This window comes from Typopeltis vanoorti, chromosome 23, assembly GCF_054136105.1.
Source record: "Typopeltis vanoorti isolate ZY-2024b chromosome 23, IOZ_Tvanoo_1.0, whole genome shotgun sequence".
Taxonomy (NCBI): Eukaryota; Metazoa; Arthropoda; class Arachnida; order Uropygi; family Thelyphonidae; genus Typopeltis; species Typopeltis vanoorti.
The window spans coordinates 66,513,146-66,537,248 of record NC_143571.1 but is presented as its reverse complement, the minus strand read 5'-3'; the positions used below and the strand labels follow the sequence as shown (position 1 = coordinate 66,537,248).

At 36.3% G+C, this 24,103-nt stretch overlaps 1 protein-coding gene across 2 annotated transcripts in view; it reads right to left on the bottom strand.

Moving 5' to 3' along the window:
* The window catches only part of Paf-AHalpha (Platelet-activating factor acetylhydrolase alpha), an 80,141-nt gene that overhangs the window by 20,142 nt on the left and 35,896 nt on the right, over window positions 1-24,103 (bottom strand). For both annotated transcript variants that reach the window (XM_090412573.1, XM_090412572.1), the window contains one exon: window positions 1,680-1,796. In XM_090412573.1, the coding sequence (XP_090268699.1) occupies window positions 1,680-1,796 (117 nt within the window). The remainder of the gene's footprint in view (window positions 1-1,679; window positions 1,797-24,103) is intronic.

The following is a 24,103-nucleotide window of genomic DNA, read 5'->3' as shown; positions in this document are numbered from 1 at the left end:
CTCATAATATAATAAAAAAAAATTATTGGATTTTGTGTAGATAACTGCAATACCAATTTTGGGGGTGTAAAACGGAGAGGAGAAAACAATATTTACAGTCAATTGAAGAAGGAACTAGGAAGAAATATTGTGGGCATAGGTTGCGGTGCTCACATTGTTCACAACTGTGTTCAAACTGCAGTTGATGTTCTACCTATTGAAATAGAAGCTTTAGTAGTCAAAATTTATAAATATTTCCACATTTATATGGTTCGAGTTACTCAACTAAAAGCATTCTGTGAATTTGTAGATGTAGAGTATAAAAAGGTTCTTCAGCATGGTAACACCCGTTTTCTTTCGCTACTTCCAGCTATTCACAGAATACTTGAAATCTATGAGTGACTGAAATAATATTTTATTTCATAAGAACATTGTCCGGTGATGATAAAACAGTTCTTTGATAATGATTGTGGTGAAATGTATTTGTGGTTTGTGCACAGGCAACTCAAATTGTTTAACAAATCTATCTTAATTATGGAAAGTACAAAAGCGAGTGCAACAGATATTGTCATTGAACTTAAAAGATTAAAAACAAATCTTGAGGAAAGGCATGATAATAAATTTATACCCCAAGAAGCAAAAAAGCTTTTTAGAATACTGGAAAATAATGGAAGTATTAATATTAGTACAATACTACAAGAGTTTACAAAATTTTTATGACCGATGTCTTTCTTACATTGAGCTTTGGGAAAACAGTTTTGGTGAAGCAGAATCTTTTACTTGGATAAACAACAATGAATTAACTTGGTCAGAAATTGAAGCTTCAGGTGAAAAAATTAATGAAACTCTTGCAAATAATGCAATAAACATGGATGAACTGTTTGATGAAGTGGTAATTGCAAAAGCTTTTTGGTCAGCAAACTATGACATTTTGAAAAATGCAAGTTGCGAAGAAAAATGAATGCAACTATTCAGTCATTTCAAAGAAAAGAACATTTCATCGCCCAATCTTGTCCAAATTATAGAATACATTTTCAGCCTGCCAGGCACATATTCACCTGTTGAAAGGATATTCTCAATAATGAATAACACATGGTCTGAAGAAAGAGGTAGAATGGCTGAATCAACAGTAAAAGCTGTATTGTGCTGCAAACTTAATAGTGAACTAAATTGTAGTGAATTTTTCGACACAATTAAAAATAAAGAATTTTTAAAGAAAGTTCACACTAGTGATAAATATTAATAACTTTTTAATAATAAGTTATGTTCAGTTAAGAATAATTAAAAATTACTACAAAATGTTTTTTTGTTAACCACTCTGTTATTTAGCCTTTTGAATCATAAGTACTTAGCGTAGAAGGCGTTACTTTCTGTTTTGAGCAAACTCTCAAAAATGTCCCGGTTTGATAAAAAAAATTTATGGCAAGTCTATATATGAGTGTGAAAAAAAATGTGTTATAAGTAGTATATTAGTTTCAAGTATTTACAATTTAAGCAGTTATGTTATTGTTCACATGTAACATATTTTTCTCTCTATTCCCTAAAAAGCTATAAGATGGGGGAGGGGGGAAGTAATCCATAAACATAACAGAATGGGTGCAGTCACTTGCAGAAGCATACAAATCAAATCTATTAAAATGCATGAAAAAATTATAAAGATATTAATTGCCCTCTTGTCCTTCTCCAGTACTCAAACGTACCTTAGGGTTTATAGTTTCAATTTCTCCATTCTCTATTCGCCAAAGGACATTTTGCGTCTGATCCTCTGGTATCCCAAAATTTAAACAATGTAGAGGAACAAAGAGCTTTTCCCATGCCTACAAAATAATATCTGCATTAGCATATACTACTCAAATTCTAAAAATCTTAAGGCATAAAAAGCAAAATCATAATTAATTTGGAAAGGAAATTAATTCATTGTTTAAACTGTTCAAGTTTACGAGTTTTATTTTCTATGGCATTTGACATAGAAAAACTGACTTCTAGGATTTTTTTTTTTTAGAATGAAAATAAAAGCCACATTATTTTCATATAATCAGTGTATGAGAAGAGTGTAAACACACACACACACATATTATAGGAAAAGATATTTTTGTTTTCATTCTGTAATGTGACTATATGATTTCCACCCATAATAATGTTAATTTTTTTTTTTTTTAAATATAATCCAGAAACCTTGCTCTAGAACCAAACATGGAAATAAAAAAAGCAAAGCTACTTTGGTAATGGAGCAGCCCTTTTTACCCAATTAGCCTAAAAAGTTATTAATTAAATGTGATTGATTATATAAAAGGATTATTAACTTAACATGTGCATTTTGTGAAGGTAAGGATGCCACATATTGCTTGGTACAGGAACTGGTCAGAGAACAAAAGCTGCAAGAATATCAGGATGCTTGAACAAAACAATATGGAAAAAGAAACATCTTAGAGTAGAGACAAAACCAGAATTTATAAAGCAGTAATCAGGCCTATTATGACATATGCAGAAACAAGACCAGACACTAGGAAAACAAGACTAGGAAACAAGTCTATAGTTGGAAACCAAAGAATAAGAGAAGAACAGGAAGACCTATAAAAAGATTAAAAGATAATATTAAAGAAGATGAGGTCTTGGTCGCAACAGCTACTACATCTAATGCATGAAGAAGAAGATAGAAATTGATCAAAGCTGAGATGGCATATAATTAGAAGCGATGAACATGAAGAACCAATAAACGAGCTTAGAAATACTTTTCAGAAAGCCAAAAAACAAGAATAAAACCAATAACAAAAAGAATTAAACTATGAATGTCATCAAATTCCTGATATGTATCCTCAGGGAGATGTGCAAGATATGATAGTACTACATGAAAAAGGTACATCATTACTAGCTTCTGATCGACAATTTTCCTCTCAGAATGTTCCAGGGAACTGGCAGTAGCATTTGCATGCCTGTTTAACAAGAGTTTTGCAAGGGAGTGGAAGGAGAGTAAAATTGTTCCACTGCATAAAGGTGGTGATAAGACTGTAGCTTCAAATTATAGAACAGTCTGGATATCTGGAGTTGTGGAGAAGGGAAGTTGCTGGAAAGATTGGTGAAAAGTAGGATACAGAAATGGGTTGATAACAGCAGTATTCTCTGTGGTTATCAGCACGGGTTTGATAAGGGGAGGTCATGTTTCACTAACTTACTTATGTACTATAACAAGGTGACAAATACCTTGGACAGAGGAGATGCATATACAGTGGTGTACTTGGATTTTGCAAAGGCTTTTGATAGACTGCCATTACAAGCTCTTAAATAAATTGAAAAAGATGGGATTGGATAACAGACTTCTGTGTTGGATCAGTGACTGGCTGTCAGATAGGTATCAGAAAGTTGTATATGGGGGTGCAGTATCTCAAAAGAGAAAGGTCACCAGTGCTGTGCCAAAGGGGTCAGTTTTGGGGCCATTGTTGTTCAATTTGTATGTTAATGATATTGGGTAGGATTTAACTAGTGATAGCAAGCTGTTTGCAGATGATGCAAAACTGGGGAGAGCAATGTACAGTCAAGCTGATGTTAATGCCTTACAAGAGGACTTCAATAGATTGCATGAATGGGCAGGTAAGTGGAACTGTCAGTTCAATGTTGCCAAGTGTAAGGTTTTGAGATTTGGTAAGCAACGATAGAATGCAAAGTATACATTTAGTGGGAAAACTTTTACAGAAGTAGAGATGAGAGATCTAGGAGTGATGGTGGACAAGGATCTGAAATTCAGGGGCCACATTGCACAAGTTGTGAAGACATCACATCTAATAATGACAATGATACGGAGAACCCTGACATGCAGAAATAGAGAGGTTATGATTCCATTGTATAAGGCCTTGGTCAGGCCTCATATAGATTATTGTGCACAGATTTGGTCGCCGGGTTTTCATGATGATGAGGAAGTGTTGGAAAGGGTACAGAGAAGATTCACAAAAGTAGTCAGTGGTCTTTGGAATGTGGAGTAAGAGGACAGATTGAGAGAATGTAAGTTACAGAGTCTCATGAATAGGAGAAAGAAGGTGGAGGGAAATGACTGAGAAATAAACTGGTCAGGGGTTGTTATCAGGTAAAAATGAAAGAGATTTTTCATAGAATTGGAGAGGGAAGTAGAACAAGAGGTCATTGCTGGAAACTATATAAGGAGGGTGTGAGAAGCAGGTTCTTTGCATGGACGGTTGGTGAGTGGAATGCATTGCCTGAGTGTGTTGTGGATGTGGACACAGCGAATCAATTTAAGACGCCATTGGATGAGCATTGTGTGCAATAGTGAGTACCTCCCACGATAAGTCTCTGACTCCATGGAAGTCAGGTGTTGATAATAATATTCTTTCTCCTAAGGTACTTCTTTTACTGAATCAATCTACCTAGATATTGGTCTTCCTTTGGGTCTTTCTCCTGCCAACCTGGCAAAGAACACTTATTTTGCTAATCTTTCCTCTCCCATTCCATTTAAGTGGCCAAACCAGCTGAGATTAACACTGCTAACAATGTCAAGCTCTTCCCTAATATCCTGATGTTTTTAATATGATAATGCCATCTTTTCAATCCTATAATCCTTCTCAGAACTCATATCTATGGTCCTCAGCCTTTGATCAAGTGTTTTATTTCTAATTCAGCCCTCAGATCCACCAGTTAAAATTGGTTTGAACTGCCTTGTATACAGCTAGTTTCTCTCTTATTCCATATAAATTCAATTCAAAGGTATAACAGGAAGTGAATTGAATAAATTCACTTCCTGCCATATCAAATTTCCTAATTTCATGGTCTCCAGTTTTTGATCAAGTGTTTATTTCTAACCCAGCTCTCAGATCAGCAAGTTAAAATTGGTTTCAACATTGTCTTATATACATCATCAAATTCCTTACATGTACCCTCAAGGGGTGTATAGGATATGATACTACTACATGAAAAATTTACATCATTACTAACTTCCTATCTACAATTTTCCTCCAAATCAATCTCTTATTTGTCAAGACTCCAACATTATCAGATCTTATATTTCTATCGTCTAAGGCACTTTGTACCGTATCAATCCACCTATATCTTGGTCTTCCTCTGGGTCGTTTTCCTGCCAACCTGGCAGAGAACACTTGTTTTGCTAATCTTTCCTCGCCCATTCTGTTTAAGTGACCATACCACCTGGGATTAGCTTTGCTAACACATTCCTGGATGCTGACAATGTCAAGTTCTTTCCTAATATCCTCATTTTTAATATGATATTGCCATTGATGCCATCTGTTCATGCCTCTAATCTTTCTCAGGACTCTCATACCTGTGGTCTCTAGTCTTTGGTCAAGTGTTTTACTTCTGATCCAGCTCTCAGATTCATAAGTTAAAACTGGTTTGAACACTGTCTTGTATACAGCTAATTTAGTGTTGCGAATAATTTCTCTCTTATTCCATATGAATTTATTCAATTGATTTCCTACCATACTAGCTTTGTTGACTCTGTTGTCTATTTCCATATTTAATTTACCATCTTCAATAAAAATCGTGTCTAAGTAACTCAAATGTTTTACTTGTTCCACAGGTTCCCCGTTCACAACACAGTTGACATTTTCAACAATTCTACCTATTTTTATTGTCTTTGTCTTTTTAATGCTGACCTTCATACCATACCTATTACAACAGTTATTCAATTTAGTCAGAGAATCTTGCAAACTTGTAGCGGATTTATTCAGAAGTATAACATCATCCGCATAAAGCGAAGAGCTGACATTAACATCTCCAATTCTGATATCATGTTTAATACCACTTTCCTTCACAATGTGATCCATATAGATAATGAATAACAGAGGGGATAATGTACATCCTTGTCTCACACCAGATTTAACATTAAACCATCTCCTGTACATCCTTCAACTCTAACTGCTGACTTACAACTCAAATACAGACTAAGTATTGCTTGATATAATGCCCCATTGACACCATATAACTGTAGTGTATTGAATAGCTTCTCTCTTGGCACCTTGTCATATGCCTTTTCCAGATCGACAAAACTTAAATACAGATCTTTGTTATATTCCCATGCTTTCTCGACTATTTGTCGTAAAGTGCAGATCTGATCCTAACAGCGTCTATTTGGACTGAATCCAGCTGGTTCTTCACCAAGCTTTTCTTCCATAATTCTTCTCAACTGTTTCTCAAGTATACTTGCATAGATCTTGCCAGGAACACTCAGTTGGGAAATACCTCTGTAATTCTCACATTCAGTTTTATTTCCCTTTTTATATATGGGCACTATTAGCGCTCTACTCCAATCATTGGGAATTCATCCCTCTGTCCAGGCTTTCTGAGCTATGCAGTGCAGCCACTGTAAGACTTTTATACCACCATACTTCAGCAATTCTGGTCGAATATCATCTACTCCTGCTGCCTTTCCACATTTCAAGCCTTTGATGGCTTTTTCTACTTCAAATATGGATATGTATTCTTGACTGTATGCCTGTTGAGTGTTTTTTACCACTGTGCTATCACTGCTTGTTTCATTTAGCAATTTTTCGAAGTAATTACTCAATACTTCAAGGATATCTTTTTCTCCTGTTTTCATGTCACTTTTATCATCTCTAGCTCCTTTTACAGCACTCTTTCCTCCATTTCTAAGCTTCTCAAACCTCCAGAATATCTTACCACCTTCTTGATGTTTATTTTCTATGTTCTTGCCAAAGTCCTCCCATGACTTTTGTTTAGCTAGTTTTAACAATGTTTCTCTTTCTTACATTTGTCTCTGTATTCTCTAAGAGCAAAAGCTGACTTATTTGCCAGGAACTTTTGATATGATGTCTTCTTTTCCTTCACTGCCTCTTTAACTTCCTGTGTCCACCAGGAAGTTAAAGAGGCAGTGAAGTTAAAGTCCTGATTTTTCTATCCTTGCAGACAACCTCACCACATGCCTCTCTGGTTGAATCAATCAGGGTTTTCTTTAAGACTTACCACTGAATCTCCAAGGTTTGGTTCCTGTTCTTAAACTCTTTCATTTTTTCTTCAATAATCTTTGTGTATGTTAATAATCTTTAATAATCTTTGTCTACAGTTCACATCTGAGAGCTGCTCAACTTTTATTCGCTTTAAAACTTTCTTACATGTTATTCTTTTCAATATGAAATTCAATTTTATCCTGCTCAAGACTAAATAGTGATCGCTTCCAATTTCAAATCCTCTGTACACCTGGTGTCCTGAACCAGGGAGAAAACATCACTATCAACAATAACATAGTCAACGAGAAAAACAAGGAATAAGAAAAGTCAACTTTTCTTATTCCTTGCCTCTTCTCTCCATGTGAATTTGTGCACATTTTTATGTTGCAACATGGCGTTAGTAATAACCAGTCCATGTCCTGAGCAGAAATCCAACAGGTATTTGCCATTGTTATTAGCTTTGTTCTTTTCTCCAAATTTTCCCAAAATATTTTTGTATGTCTGACAAGCATTTCCTACTCTGCTATTCAGATCTCCAACAAGGACCAACTTTTCCTTTTTCATTGTGTCAGTTGCTTTTTCTAAAGTATCAAAAAATTCCTCCACTTCTACCTTAGTAGAACCCTCTGTGGGACCATAGGCACAAATAAGTGTCATTGTCCAGTTCCCCATTCTCATATTTGCCCACATTAGTCTACTTGAGACTGCTTGCCATTCAAGAAGATTAGCCTCGTATTTTGTGTTGAATACTATGGCTACTCCTTTTCCTTGACTGTCATTGCCTGACTATAACATTTTGTATTTATTGCTCAGAAAGATCTCACCAGTTTTTGTCTTTTGATTTCCATATTTAATTTCCAGTCTTCAATTGTGCCTAAAAAGTTGAAATTTGTACTTGTGCTATAGGTTCTCCATTCAAGGTGCAGTTGATGTTTTCAGTGTTTCTGCTTATTTTCATTGTCTTTGTCTTTTTATTGTCGATTTTCATACCAAATTTATTACAGCTGTTATTCAATTTAGTAAGGGAATCCAGCAGAATTTTACTGGATTTATTCAGAAGTATAGCATCAATAATAACTGTAGCATCTCTAATTATAATATCAGGTTTAATACTCCTTTCCTTCATGATGTGATCCATATAAATAATGAATAACAGTGGAGATAACATACACCCTTGTCTCACACCTCATTTAACATCAAACCATCTTCCCATACTTTGATTTGAACTGCTGACATACAACTCAAGTATAGGCAGAGTACTGCTTGATATACCATCTCAATTACCCCAAATAACTGTAGCAACAGAACAACTTTTCCAAATTTACAAAACTTAATACAAATCCATGATATATTCCATACTTTCTCAGCTATTTGTCTCAAAGTGAAAATCAGATCATGACAACTTCTATTTGGCCTGAATCCAGCTTGTTCTTATAAAATCTTCCCTTCCACAATTTTTCTCAGCCGTTTCTCAAGTATAAATCTTACCAGGAACACTCAATAGGGAAATTCCTCTGTAATTCCCACATCCATCCTTATTTCCCATTTTATAGATAAGCACCATGAGAGTTCTACTCGAATCATCTGGAATTTGACCCTCTGATCAGGTCTTCTGAATTATTAAGTGAGCCAATGTAAAACTTTTACATCTTAATATATTTGAGCATTTCTGGTCAAATATCAACTCTAGCTGCCTTCCCACATTTCAGGTTCTTAATGGCTTTTTATAATTTAAGTATTGATATGCATTCATGATTATATTCCTGCAAAGTGTTTTCTACCACCATTCTATCACTGCTTGTTTTAGCAATCTTTCAAAGTAATTACTCCATACATCAAGAATATCTTTATCTTCAGTTTTCTTATCACCATTATCATCTGATTCCTTTTACAGTACTCTTTCCTCCATTTCCATGCTTTTTCAAAGCCTCCAGAATATTTTATTATATTTTATATTTCATTGCATTTCATACTAGTGGTGGTCAGTGGTAGATGGCGTTGGTGTAGTTGCGGTCATTTGGTGGATTGTGGACAGAGTTGCGAAGCAGGTGCCCTTCCTTGATAAGTCTTTGGACTCCCTGGAGGAGTCAAATAATAATAATTATAATATTTTATGTTATATTTTATTATAAAATATTTCATATTTTATAGGAATAATAAATTACAGGGTGAATTCAAAAAGATGGACTCAAATTTGTAAGTCTATATATCAAACATAGAACTAGTGACAAATATGATGCAAAGTATATTTGATGATACTTTGACTATACAGTTTCTAGGTGTTCAATGTGCCCCCCCCCCCCCCTCCAGCAGCATAACATCAAGACAATAGCTGAATTCATCCCATACTCAAAGAAGGATGCCTGAGCTTTTTCCCTTACACAGACAACCTGTTTGCTCAAATAGATAATTCCAACGTCAAATGCTCTTCCTCGTTGGAGATTTAATGTTGAAAAGACGATGAAATGTATGCTGCACCACAGTTGCCGACTCAGTTTTAATGAGCTCACAAATGCAAAAACTTTTGTGCTGCATAGTAACTCACAACTGACGCTGCTGCATAGCTGTGCACTAGGCAAGTGCTCTAGCAGTAAACTTTAGGACCTCCTCTTTCAAATGTTATGTAGATCATTCACATAAGATGCATAGTTCAGGAAATATAGCCGTATGAAATGTCCATCTTTTTAAATCGCCCTATATTTAGTTTTCTCTTACATGTATGAAGCAGTTATTAAAAAAATATATTTTACCACCTTCCTGACATTTATTTGCTATGTTTTACCAGAAGTTTTTCCATAACATTACTACCTCTAAATTCCTGAGTCCACCATGGTGTTCTGATTTTTCTATCCTTGGAGACAATCTTACCACATGCCAATCTGGCTGATTCAGTCAACGTTTTCTTCAGTGTTTGCCACTGAATCTCCAAGGTTTGGTTTTGGTTTTCACACTTTCATTTTTTCTTGAATAACGTTTGTGGATTTATTTCAGTCTCCAGTTCACCTCTGAAAACTGTTCAACTTTGGTTTATTTTAAAACTTTCTTACACTCCCTTTTCCAGTGCCGTAACGAGGGCGTGGAAAAAGAGGCACCCATCACGGGCACAATACATAAAAAATAAAAATAAATAAAATAGATATAAAAGTCTGCTATTTTATATTGTATTTTTAAATTTCGGCAATATGCTGCTTTAGACACACAAATTCTACAACACACTGCAACTCATTTTGATGGGGTTGATAGTAAGTATTTAACATGTTGCATTTAGTAAAATTTAACTTGTTACATTTAAATTTTTCAAAATTTTTGTCATTTTTGGGTTGGGGGACGCAAGTTAGACACTTGCCACAGGCGCTTCATACTCTCGTTACTGTACTGCGCTTTTCAATATGAAATTTAATTTTTTCCTGTAATAGTAAATAGTGATCACTTCCAATTTCAAATACTCTGCATACAAGAGTATACATAGGATTTAAATGAATTTTAAAGAACTAGAAATAAAGAATAAAAAACCTGTTATCTGCATGGCAAGCCAGTAAACATGACAAGATCCACATATCTACTTTAGTTTCCATGACTGTCTCATGTAGGACAGAGAAAACTAACTCTGAGCTTGTTGCATGGTTTTGAGACAAAGTAATTAGAGGAGTTAGATTGGTTCAAGAGAATCAAGGAGTTTTGGTGGTTTGAGAATCATGGGAAGTAGTTTATTTGTTTAATTGCCACAAGGGCAAGAATAGATAAATTATTTTTTTGTGTTTATAGCATATTGGGTGGTTTATGTCACTAGAGATTCAGAGCAACATAATTTGTTCTCCTGGAAATCGATAATGGCGACATTCTTGATTTGAGAGGGGGGGGGGGGTATTGATGTGCGAGGTGAAGAAAAAAAAAATCTCTCAGAAGTGAAATCTGTGAGATTCTTAACACACATGCACATGCCCTGTTATCAAACAGAAACTGCCACCTTAGTTTGTCTTACAAGAGCTGTGCAAGACTGAGGGCCAAGGCTTCCAAGAATTTACCATCTTGCTTTGGTCAAATACCTCATTTCTCCTGACCAGGCTGGGGATGCCACTGTTGACCAAAAATTGGTTCTTCCACTGTCATCCTATCCTGATAGTCTGCTCACCAATTTCATCTGACCATTCATCAAGTTACTCAACTAAATAGGATCTGTCTCTTGCAAGTGAGTATGGAGTTGGGATAGATAGGTTGAGAGGCTCTGCTGTAGTATAAGATGCTAATGGGTAGAGATGGAAGACAGGAATTCACTGATGCCTACAAATACTCATCATCTAGCACCAATTTAAACCATGAAATTACACATCGAAAAGAGATCTTCCATTCTCAAAAACATCAACAACTAATAGATTACACTATTCATTCAACCCAAATAATGTGCCTTCTTCTCAAAACAGCATAATCAAATCCCAATATGTCATATTAATAACCCTTTTTTAATATAAGAAATCACATTTAATTAATATTTTTTTAGCCTAGGAAGTTAAAGGGAATAGAGCTCTGCTTTTTTTTTTCAGATCAATATCCAGGAAAACAGGATCTTCATAATTTTCTTTTTTTTTTTCAGATAATCTTAAGTATCAAACAGAACTTTTTCAAACTAATTCAGGCTTCCAATGAGCAGGACAGTGATCTCTCACTGGACGATGAAATTCATCTCCTTCCGAAATATTTCCCATGCAAGACAATGTCTGTTGATGCACCAGTGAAATATACAAAGCTGTTAAAATGTTAATCTATATTTGTAAACAAAGCAACGTTTTACCAAATCCTGATGTAAAACTTTCTGTCTACCCTAAATGGAAAAAAATAATTAAAGGTGCAGAAAGATTTAGCTATTAGCAATTATTTATATTAATTATTTAACAATACTAATCCTTTAGATGTCAAAACAGGTCTGTATCTTAAAAGAAGACACAACAGTACTGACCCACAACATTACAAGAACAAAACATTTGCACAGAAGTTCAAAAGGTATTTGTAAACACAATTCAGAACTAACGTCCTATGTCCTATCATGCATCCACTTAGGGCTAGATTTAAAACAGTAAACAGTTGTTAAACTGAATGCAGTCTTTAAAATGACTGTCTCCCAGAGGTTTGGCCTTTTAATGCAGATACACTACTGTAGTGTTTCTCTCTCTCTCTCTTTCTTTTTTCCTCATTCTGTCTTGTGTGAAGTGGTGCTTGACCAGTTAACACTAATCAGACATCACTTTTGTGCTTATGTTGTGAGTTAATAATGCTGCTTCATAATTAATAGATGTAATTAGAAAGAAGATGATACAGCTAATCCAGGCATTCACCCCATTTATTACTATAATGTAATACATATAAATGACTACCTAATCTAGCCATGAATACTGTTACAACTTAAACAGTGCATAAACCTTTAATCTATCAGTAAATCATTTACAGCTTTCAGCACATACAAATATGCACATTATACAAACCACATGCATAATGTGTATTAGCAGCGCTCAATGCTCAAAATGTCTCCCTTTTGCTTCCATGACTGAAGTCTGTAAGGACATATTGATGGCAGCACACACACACACACACACACACACACACACAACACCCAACAGAAACGCTGCCACTGCTAGTTCCAAATCCACCTTCAGGCTGGCAATACTGGAGTGACATTTCTTACAGGCTACTCCTCAAGCTGCGACCGCAATTTGAAGTCCAACAGATTAAGATCTGGAAATCCCTATCTGAATCCATTGGAACCATTAGAAGTCCTGATCAGAAGTGATCAGGATTCAGATGGTGATATGTGGGCAGGAACATTCACCTCCCACCACTGTTGTGTGATCCTTGCTTTGTGTGCAGGAGCTGAGTCCTGTTGGTAGGTCCACCACCTCCCATGAAACAACATGTTGTTCAGGGGCTGTATCACAGTTTCTAATACAATGTCTCGATACACTTTGGCAGAGATTTTGATCCGTTTCTCACAGAAATGCAACTTGGATACCACCTGATACGTCAGCCCCCCCCCCTCACAAGACCATCACTGATGCAGGGTGATGACCTCTCTAAATCCTGGGCATATACCCAATCGTTTTGGTGGTTAAACAACTCTTCAATGATAGAAAACACAGATATCCTCAACTGTGAAGAGGATATCTATGTCTGTTGTTTGCATACTATCAGAGAAATACCTTTGATTTTATCAGCCTCTGCTGCATAAGTTGTGGTGTTCGGCATCGTCCAGCAGTACGATGATGGAAGTGTCTAGCAGAACGATGATACGTGACAATGTTCTCTGCAAAATGTTCATCTCTTGTGACTTCACTTTCTTCATTCTCATAGGATTAAGGGGAAGATGTACCTTCACAGCCCTCACAAGCTGTTGCATCCTAACACAGCACAATCGACTTGTTCTTTGGCAGTTCGATACGTCTTCTGTATCATTATAACAGTTAGTAGTCTGATACACAAACATCCTATTGATCCTGAGTGTTTTTAGCATGTTGAAAATAACAGGTAGCTACATTCAAACCTCGGGAAGTGTATTACAGCTACATGGTTCTCATAATCTCCCAATTGCATGTCATCCTGTACAGCTAGACAGCTCTCTCTCACTCCTGATAAATGCATAAATGATGGCTGTGCATAGCACCACTAATGGAAATGAGTTCACGCAATTCTGTGGAAAGCACGGGAGTGTGCAGAAGTTATAACAGTATTTATAACAAGACTGTGTATATTATCAAAGATAACATATCATGAAATAAGGCAAACATCCAATAAGACTTTTTTTTTCTTGTATGCTGATTAAAAGAAAAGAATTTTCAATAAAATTCCACGTAACATGAAACGACTGTACACTTCTCAACATTTCATTACCATGTCAACACTAATAGTTGATAATCCAAAAAATTTTGCTTTCTGGAAACATGGTACATTTTCATGTAACAATTTCATACTTTCAACATGCAAGGTGGTGGTCTCACTCCAAGCAATGGAAATCACCTACCACCTAAAGATTTTCAGACCTTCAAGCTGAAGTGAGATATAAACTATTTGGAAAGAAGACATGTTATCCACTCAGCCAATCAAGCCACCAAATATAAGTCTTTTCATATGTGCAATGAGTCGCTTATTTTTGCTCTTAATCCGAATTTAATATACTTAACCTAAAATATATAAATTTTAATTTAATTATTAAATTTATATATATATATGTGTGCGTGTGTGTGTGTGTGTGTGTGTACAAGCATCAAATGATTCCCCCACATACAAATTAGCTAAACATTTGGGCAAAGTGTTCACACACTATACTGGCAACACACCATCACACATAAAAAACTCAGCCCACTTCAAAGCCAGCATAGAAAACCTTACACTCCAACATACTGACATAATGGTCAGCTCTGACGTCTCCTCCTTATTCACAAATGTCTCCCACTCAAGGAAACTTTAGAGCTAATCCAAGCTAAATTTTCTCCCAATATCTCAGCCCTATTTCAGTTCACAATGAATTCAGGCTATTTCGTTTGGCAGGGAAATTTCTACACACAAATAGAGGGGACAGCCATGGGTTCACCACTCTCCCCACCCTTGGCCAATTTTTTATGGAGCCCTTTGAAGAAAAAGCCTTAGCCTCTGCCCCACAAAAACCAACCATATGGCTTCGCTATGTTGATGATGTGTTTGTTATTTGGCCACATGGCTCTGATACACTCCTCTCCTTCTTAATATACTTAAACACCCCAGAATCAAGTTCACTCTGGAAAAAGAGGAAAACAACAGCCTCCCTTTCCTGGACACACTAGTCACCCGCCAGCCTGATGGAACCTTGGTTTTCTCAGTTTATAGAAAACCCACCCATACAGGCAGGTACATTCACCAACAATCCTACCCCCCACACACACACACAACAATATGGAGTGGTGAAAACACTATACAACAGGGCTAAATGAATCTGTTCTAACGACATGGCCCTAAACACTGAACTAAATCATATCCTTAACACTTTCTCAGCCAATGGAGAACCACAACCCCCCCCCTCTCCCCCTCCACAAAAAGGATTACTCTAAATCCATCACCATTCCCTAAATCCGAAGCACCTCGGAAAAAATTACCAAAATCCTAAAAAAAACATGATTTGACCTCCTGTAACAGACTATACAGAAAATTGGCATCCCTTATCTGCTCCACTAAAGCCCAACCATATCCCCTAGACCTACCTGGTGTATACCAGGTCCCTTGCAGCTGTAAACTGTCTTGGCCAAACAGGCAGGACAGCGAATATCAGAATTTCGGAACACAAGGACTACATTCATTTTCACAAGTACAGCCATTCTGATCTTGCAGACCATGCTCTGGATACTTGCCACAGAATACGGTGGAAGAAAGCTACAGTAATACACCGCAGCAAATACAAATTCTAAAGACTATTTATGGAATCAGCCTCAGCCCTAAGAAACTCTCCAAACCTAAACAAATTTGGTTGTATGAGACTGCCCCAAATTTGGGAGGCTTACATCAGCAGACCTCCAGCCCAACAGCCAAGAACACCTACTTAGTCCACTAGGAGGCACCATCAGGACTTTTAGGATAACAACAGCTTCATCACTTCTTTCTCAGTTACTATGTTGTAGTGCCTATGCGCACGTGCCTTTTTTGTAAATTCCTTTTGAAGATGGCAACGTGACGTTGCCGAAATATTGGAAATATTCATTAAAGTGCAATTTAATTTATATTCGTATCTACGTTGTCAATTCCTTAAGTGATTTAGTAATGTACAAGTAGTTCCTGACTTTAAAGTTAATTCATTCCTAGCATGCACACACACAATTGTAAAGCGAAAACCTGTAAAGCAGGAATTTCCCACAGATGTAATGTTAAAAACAGGGATACATTCTCAACAATGAAATTTGACCATTGTAATGTCAACAAAAGTTTATGCTTAAACAATGATTTATTTGTCCAAAGAAATCTGAGTATCTCAAAAAATGGATTAAAGCTTTTGCATGAATAGTAGCTCAGTTAAAAGGCATATTCCATCGTTGTTTAATCCCATATCCATGTAATTAAAAGTTTCTCCATTTAAGGTGTCATGACGTTGTTCTCTTGATGTTCGAATCTGCCATCTTGTTAAAAGTCACTTTCATAAAATAAAAGAAAACTAATTGTAAATTGATCACTAATCTAAAGGTAGAGAAATTTCTATTATACTGCGCCACTCTATCCTTAGATAAGTCTATATGAAATAGTAGGATCAATTCAAAGTTAGTAAGCAGTCTTCTCATTCATTCAGGCCGAAGTATTTATTTTCTCTCTTTGGGATTCCCGCTAGATTCGAATTTTTGTGAACGGTGCAGTAAAAAGAATTTCAGGCAAATACAACAGTTAGGTTAACAAATAAAGCATTTAATATAGGTCATATAACACTTACATAAATTTTTACTTCTAATTTTAAACAATAGAAATAAGTCGAACATTAAGTCAAGTCAATTACAATAGCACAATCTTCCAAGTCTTCACATACACCTTCTTAACTTCTGGGTTGTAAAGTCTTTACATTTAAATGAATATAACTAAACATCCAATCTAATTAGTTTTCACACATTTTTCAGTCATGCTATAAGTTCAAAATATTACAGGATCTAATAGCTGAAAATATCTTTTAAACAATTCTTATCTCCAACTCTCAATCACGAAGGGTTTCCACAGTTAAAGTTAATAATACACTATGATAGACCTTACCGGAAATGGTTCCTAGAACATCTATTATGTTGTGAGCAAACTTCTGGAATTTACTTATCACACTTAAAGAATAAAAACACATCTACAAAACTTATCCGCAGTTATACTTAAAGCATTATCAATTACGCTTCAGAATTCATCATCATCATCAAATTCCTGCCATGTACCCTCAAGGGGTGTACAGGATATGACAGTACCACATGAAAAAATTACATCATTACTAACTTCCTATCTACAATTTTCCTCCAAATCAGTCTGTTACTTGTCAAGACTCCAACATTATCAGATCTTATATTTCTATCGTCTAAGGCACTTTGTACTGTATCAATCCACCTATATCTTGGGCTTCCTCTGGGTTGTTTTGCTGCCAACCTGGCAGAGAACACTTGTTTTGCTAATCTTTCCTCACCCATTCTGTTTAAGTGACCATACCACCTAAGATTAGCTCTGCTAACGCATTCCTGGATGTTGACAATGTCAAGTTCTTTCCTAATATCCTCGTTTTTAATATGATATTGCCATTGATGCCATCTGTTCATGCCTATAATCTTTCTCAGGACTCTCATATCTGTGGTCTCTAGTCTTTGGTCAAGTGTTTTACTTCTGACCCAGCTCTCAGATCCATAAGTTAACACTGGTTTGAACACTGTCTTGTACACAGCTAATTTAGTGTTCTGACTGATTTCTCTCTTATTCCATATGAATTTATTCAATTGACTTCCCACCATACCAGCTTTGCTGATTCTGTTGTCTATTTCTATATTTAATTTACCATCTTCAGTAAAAATCGTGCCTAAATAGCTGAAATGTTTTACTTGTTCCACAGGTTCTCCATTCACAACACAGTTGACATTTTCAATGATTCTGCCTATTTTCATTGTCTTTGTCTTTTTATTGCTGACATTCATACCATATCTATTACAACAGCTATTCAATTTAGTCAGAGAATCTTGCAGACTTGTAGCAGATTTATTTAGAAGTATAACATCATCCGCATAAAGCAAAGAGCTGACATTAACATCTCCAATTTTGATATCATGTTTAATATCACTTTCCTTCATAATGTGATCCATATAGATAATGAATAACAGAGGGGATAATGTACATCCTTGTCTCACACCAGATTTAACATTAAACCATCTTCCTGTACTTCCTTCAATTCTAACTGCTGACTCACAACTCAAATAAAGACTAAGTATTGCTTGATATAATGCCCCATTGACACCATATAACTGCAGCGTATTGAATAGCTTCTCTCTTGGCACCTTGTCATATGCCTTTTCCAAATCGACAAAACTTAAATACAGATCTTTGTTATATTCCCATGCTTTCTCGACTATTTGTCGTAAAGTGAAGATCTGATCCTGACAGCCTCTATTTGGCCTGAATCCAGCTTGTTCTTCACCAAGCTTTTCTTCCACAATTCTTCTCAACCGTTTCTCAAGTATACTTGCATAGATCTTGCCAGGAACACTCAGTAGGGAAATACCTCTGTAATTCTCACATTCAGTTTTATTTCCCTTTTTATATATGGGTACTATGAGAGCTCTACTCCAATCATCGGGAATTCGTCCCTCTGTCCAGGCTTTCTGAACTATGCAGTGCAGCCACTGTAAGACTCTTATACCACCATACTTCAGCATTTCTGGTCGAATATCATCTACTCCTGCTGCCTTTCCACATTTCAAGCCTTTGATGGCTTTTTCTACTTCAAGTATGGATATGTATTCCTGACTGCATGCCGGGTCAGTGTTTTTATCACTGTGCTGTCATCACTGCTTATTTCATTTAGCAGTTTTTCAAAGTAATTACTCCATACTTCAAGAATATTTTTTTCTCCTGTTTTCATTTCACCTTTATCATCTCTAATTCCTTTTACAGCACTCTTTCCTCCATTCCTTAGCTTCGTAAACAACCTCCAGAATATTTTGCCACCTTCTTGATATTTCTTTTCTATATTCTTGCCAAAGTCCTCCCATGACTTTTGTTTAGCTAGTTTTACACACTGTTTAGCTTTCTTACATTTGTCTCTGTATTCTGTAAGAGTAAAAGCTGACTTATTTGCCAGGAACTTTTGATATGCTTTCTTCTTTTCCTTCACTGCCTCTTTAACTTCCTGTGTCCACCAGGGAGTTCTGATTTTTTTATCTTTGCACACAACCTCACCACATGCCTCTCTGGCAGAATCAATCAATGTTTCCTTCAGAGTTTGCCACTGAATCTCCAAGGTTTGATTCCTGTTCTCAAACTCTTTCATTTTCTTTTCAATAATATTTCTGTATTTTAGTCTACAGTTTACATCTGAGAGCTGCTCAACTTTTATTCGCTTTAAAACTTTCTTACATGTTATTCTTTTCAATATGAAATTCAATTTTATCCTGCTCAAGACTAAATAGTGATCACTTCCAATTTCAAATCCTCTGTACACTCTGGTGTCCTGCACCAGGGAGAAAACATCACTATCAACAATAACATAGTCAATGAGACTTTTCTTATTCCTAGCCTCTTCTCTCCATGTGAATTTGTGCACATTTTTATGTTGGAACATGGTGTTAGTAATAACCAGTCCATGTCCTGAGCAGAAATCCAACAGATATTTGCCATTATTATTAGCTTTGCTCTTTTCTCCAAATTTTCCCAAAATATTTTTGTATGTCTCAGAATCATTTCCTACTCTGCTATTTAGATCCCCTACAAGGACCAACTTTTCCTTTTTCATTGTGTCAGTTGCTTTTTCTAAAGCCTCAAAAAATTCCTCCACTTCTACCTTAGTAGAACCTTCTGTGGGACCATAGGCACAAATAAGTCTCATTGTCCAGTTCCCCATACGCTTCAGAATTCTTGACATCAATTACAGGGCACTTCAACTATCCTTATTACCACTCATAAATTAATTAAAACACTGTGAGGTTCTCCTCAGGGCAAATCGGAAATAAGCTGCAATACTAGATCAGCTGAGTTTATTCAGAATTCTTCCTTGAACGTCCAGCTTTTTATTTTATCCGATTGTAACTTTAATTTCCCTTCTATTATTATTGCTGATTTCACTTTCAGCTAACTATAAAATTCGTTACGTTCTTGCTCACTTATAAAAATTATCCACTTAACTCCTACCCTTAAGAACCTTTTATTTACTTCTACTTCTTTATTTTATCACCCTGCTTCCTCTCACTTCCAAGTTTCCGTCCCCAACTCCTTTCTTTTTATATATTTTTTTTATTCTCTCTTTAGCCCACGCTCTGTTCCACTCGCGCTCGTTTATTTCACGCGTCTCCATGACAACAGACAAACGTAAACATTCTCGCCAATGTTGGACAAGGCTATACTACTACATTGAGTCATTACATACCGTTAAGCTTTATACACAAATAGGAATAATTAGAATATTTGCTTTTCAATAAATGCGTAGTTAATATTGCAATTACAAGTTTTTATAATATTGACATAACAATAAATAGAATAGTTTAATATTTAATACAGAATCTTATTACCATTAACACATTCTTTTGATTAAATAATTAAATATTTGATATAATTAAGGTAGTTATATGATATCAATTTATAATTTACATTATTTACATTAAATAATATTTACAAATGCAGCCTTTGTGATGGAAATTCATGTTGGATTCTGAATCAAACAACATTTATTTTATTTTCTATATAATTAGAATCCAACAAAGGCTTACTCTTCCTTTAAAAAATTTTTCCTTAAAGAAAAATTTTTCATTCTAAACTCATAGTTGGTGCATCAGACTTCTACTACCTTTTTTCTGGGTCTTAGGTTATGCCTCGTTTGGATGAAACTCCCTCCTGTGTTTTCTACAACGCATGTATTATCTTCCCCATCTTTATTTAGATTCCTACTGTTATCACGTTCCAGTGTAGTATATCTTCTATATTGGTAATCTGGGGGGGTCACCTTCAGAACACAAATCTTTTCTTTGACCTTCAGTGATGCGCCTAGGTTGTTTCATTTCCTTTTTTTCTGATCTCAAGTTATTTCTTCCAAATTCTCTCACTCCTTGATAATTTCTTTTTCTACTCCATACCTTTTCAATGGGATCTCCTAGGCAGACCAGGCGATCTGGCCTATTCTTAATTAATTTCAATCTGTCTGAATGGACAATCATGGTTCTTTTCTGTCTTGATATTTCTTTTATTCTGTAGTTCACTGGGGATGTTTTATTAAGTATCTCATAAGGGCCTGCAGCACTTTTACCAAATTTCCCTCCTCTTTTATTGCTGGATTGCTGTTCAAGAAACACTAGGTTCCCAGGTTTTAACTCCTTATACCTTCTTATCTTATTAGCATAAGCTCTGGCTTTTTGTGAGCTATTCTGACTGGCTTCTGCTACAAGGTCATATGCAATTCTATTCTCATAAATTAGGTTGTTAAGATATTCGTCTATGTCAAGGAAACCAGAACTAGCTTTCAAGTCTTTAAAGTCATGAGGAAAAGGGGGTTCAAATCCATATAGGACAACAGCTGGAATTTCCTTTATAGCAGAGTGCAATGCTGTTCTACAGGCAAAAAGGGTGTGTGAGAGGAAGTTGTCCCAATTAGTCAATTGACCATCTGCAAGTTTAAATAGGGTTTGCTTGAGAGTCCGATTCATTCTCTCACACATCCCATTTCCTTGAGGATGGTAGGGAGTGGTGAACAGTTTCTGTATTTTCAGTAATTTACATAATTGTAGCATAATTTCAGCTGTGAAATTTGTTCCCTTATCAGTGAGGAGAGTTTGGGGGGGGTTCCGTATCTTGAAATCAACTCAAAGAATTTGCTTGCCACTGTCTGGGCAGTTTGGTCCTTCTTAGTTGTGGCCTCGGGAAACCTAGACAAGGTCTATCACCACCAGTATATATCGGTTTCCCTTCAATGTAGTTGGAAGGGGCCCTATGATGTCCATTGCCAAGGCTTGAAATGGACGACTTGGAATGGGAAAGGGCTGGAGGGGAGCCCTTTTTCCATTACCTGATTTACGTTGACATAAGATACATGAAGATACATAAGCTTCGATATCTCTTCTCATTCCTTTCCATATATATCTATCTTTTATTCTGTTCCAAGTTCTGTAAAACCCCTGGTGGCCTGCTAAACTTGCATCATGAAAGGAATGTAGTATCCAGGGGATCATTATCGTGGGAGCTACTATCTTATTTTTCCAACGTCCAGTGAAGTTCTGCCTTGCCAACAGAAGACCATCACCATCTATGAATAGGGATTGCAGGAAGGAATGTTTTTCCAAAACTTCATTTCCCTTTTGGATCTGTAAATATATTTTCCCCCATACTGGGTCTTGCCTTTGAGCCTCTCTTATGGATGACTTGTCCCAATTCTGAAGGTGAAGTGGTTTCCTGTGGTTTTGTTGTTCTCCTTCTGTCTTTATTAATTTGATGTTTCCTTCCTCATAATCTGAGTTCTCTTTTGTATCTTCATCAAGTGCTCTGGAAAGGTAGTTAGCGACCACATTATGTTTTCCAGGAACGTAGCTTATCTCGACTTGGAACTCTTGTATCTCCAATGCCCAGCGGATTATTCTCTGATTTTTGTCTTTCATGGAAGACAAGAATGTCAGAGGTTTGTGGTCTGACCTTAGAAATATCTTCTGCCCTAATAGCATGTACCCGAATTTCCTTAGGGCATGTACAATGGCTAATGTTTCTTTCTCAATTACAGAGTAGTTTCTTTCAAAGGTGGAGAGCTTCCTACTTAAAAATGCTATTGGTCTAAGATCTCCCCCTTCTTCTTGTTCCAGTACGGAAGCTATGGTGTCATTAGAAGCATCTGCAGCTAGATAGAAAGGCTTCTCGAGTTTCGGGTAGGCTAAGATTGGAGCTTTGGTTAACGCAAGGTTGAGGAGGTTGTGGGCAAGCTGTTGTTTCTCCCCCCCCCAATGAAACTTTTCTCCCTTTTTCGTCAGTTCGATGATGGGTTGCATTATTCTGGAGCAATTAGGAATGAATTTTCTATAAAAATTCACCATTCCCAAATACCTTCGAAGTTGCCTTACAAATGTAGGGATTCTCGCTTTCAGGATGGCAGAGACATTTTCTTGAGTGGGATTAATGCCTCTATTGCTCACCACATGGCCTAGATATTCTACCTCCCTCATGAAGAGCTTACACTTAGAGCACTTCAGTGATAGTCTTGATTTCTTTAATCTTTCTAACACACCATTCAAGATATTCATGTGAGACTTCAGGCCCTGTGTGTAGATTAATAGGTCATCCTGAAAGCACATGACTCCTTTTCCCAACATGTCTGAAAGAACAGTGTTCATTAGACATTGAAAGCTCATGGCTGAATTTCTTTCCCCCTGTGGAAGTCGACAGAGCTGATATTTCTGCCAACGAGTTGTAAAGGCGAAAAACTGTCTATCTTCCTTCCTAAGGGGAATTTGGAAATAGCCTGAGTTCAGGTCTAATTTTGAAAAGAACGTTGCTCCCTCTAGACTTGTTAGCAATTCTTCTATGTTACAAAGGGGAAAATCAATGGGCTTAGTGACCTTATTAATCTCACGCAGGTCCAATATAAATCTCAGGCTCCCATCAGGTTTTTCTACTAATATGAAGGGGCTGTTCCATCTGGAGTTTGACTTCTCTATGATTCCAACTCTTTCATATTTACTCAAGAGGTCCTGAAGTCTGTCCAAATATTTCAGGGGGGTCTTGTACTGTTTTATGTATATGGGAGAGTCTGCGGTAATCTGAATGGAGTGCTCTATATTCTCAGCACAGGCTAATGAGCTGATATCCTCTGTAAAGACTCGAGGATATTTCAAGAAGATTGTTTGAATAAACTCGTCAATTTTACTCCTTTCAGCTTCGGATACAGTTGAGCTGATGGCTTCATTCAATAACTTCTCCTTTTTTTCTTCGAGACCTTCGTCGGGCCTTACTACTTCTATCTCCATTGTATCGTGTTTATTGTTCTCAGACCCTTTTGAAGACCTTGGCTGGTAACTTATGCCATTTAATGAAATGGTTCCTGAGGCAAAATCACACATGAACTTATTCTCTTCCAGGAAATCTAGACCCAAAATTACTTGACCATTTGTGTCTGCAATCTCAGGAAGAATGACTAGCTCTTGAGAGAATGAAATTGGAAAGCAAGGAATGTGAAAGTTGGCGACTATTTTCTTCATTGCAATCATTTCAATTTTACAATGCCTGTAATCTTTATAGGATTTTGTAACAAGGAGGCATTAACAGAGATTTGATTATTAAACTTGCTTACCAGGGAACTTGAAATAACAGATATATGGGCGCCAGTATCTAAAAGAATCTCACAAGGAACCTCCTCGACTAAACCTTGTACGAGTGACAAAGGCAATCTCCCAATTACTTTGGCTATAGTTACGTTTTGCATTTTTAGAGAATTGAAACTACAAGAATCTGGGATGTCTTTATAGCTGACAAGGTTGTCAGATGATTGATCATATCTACAA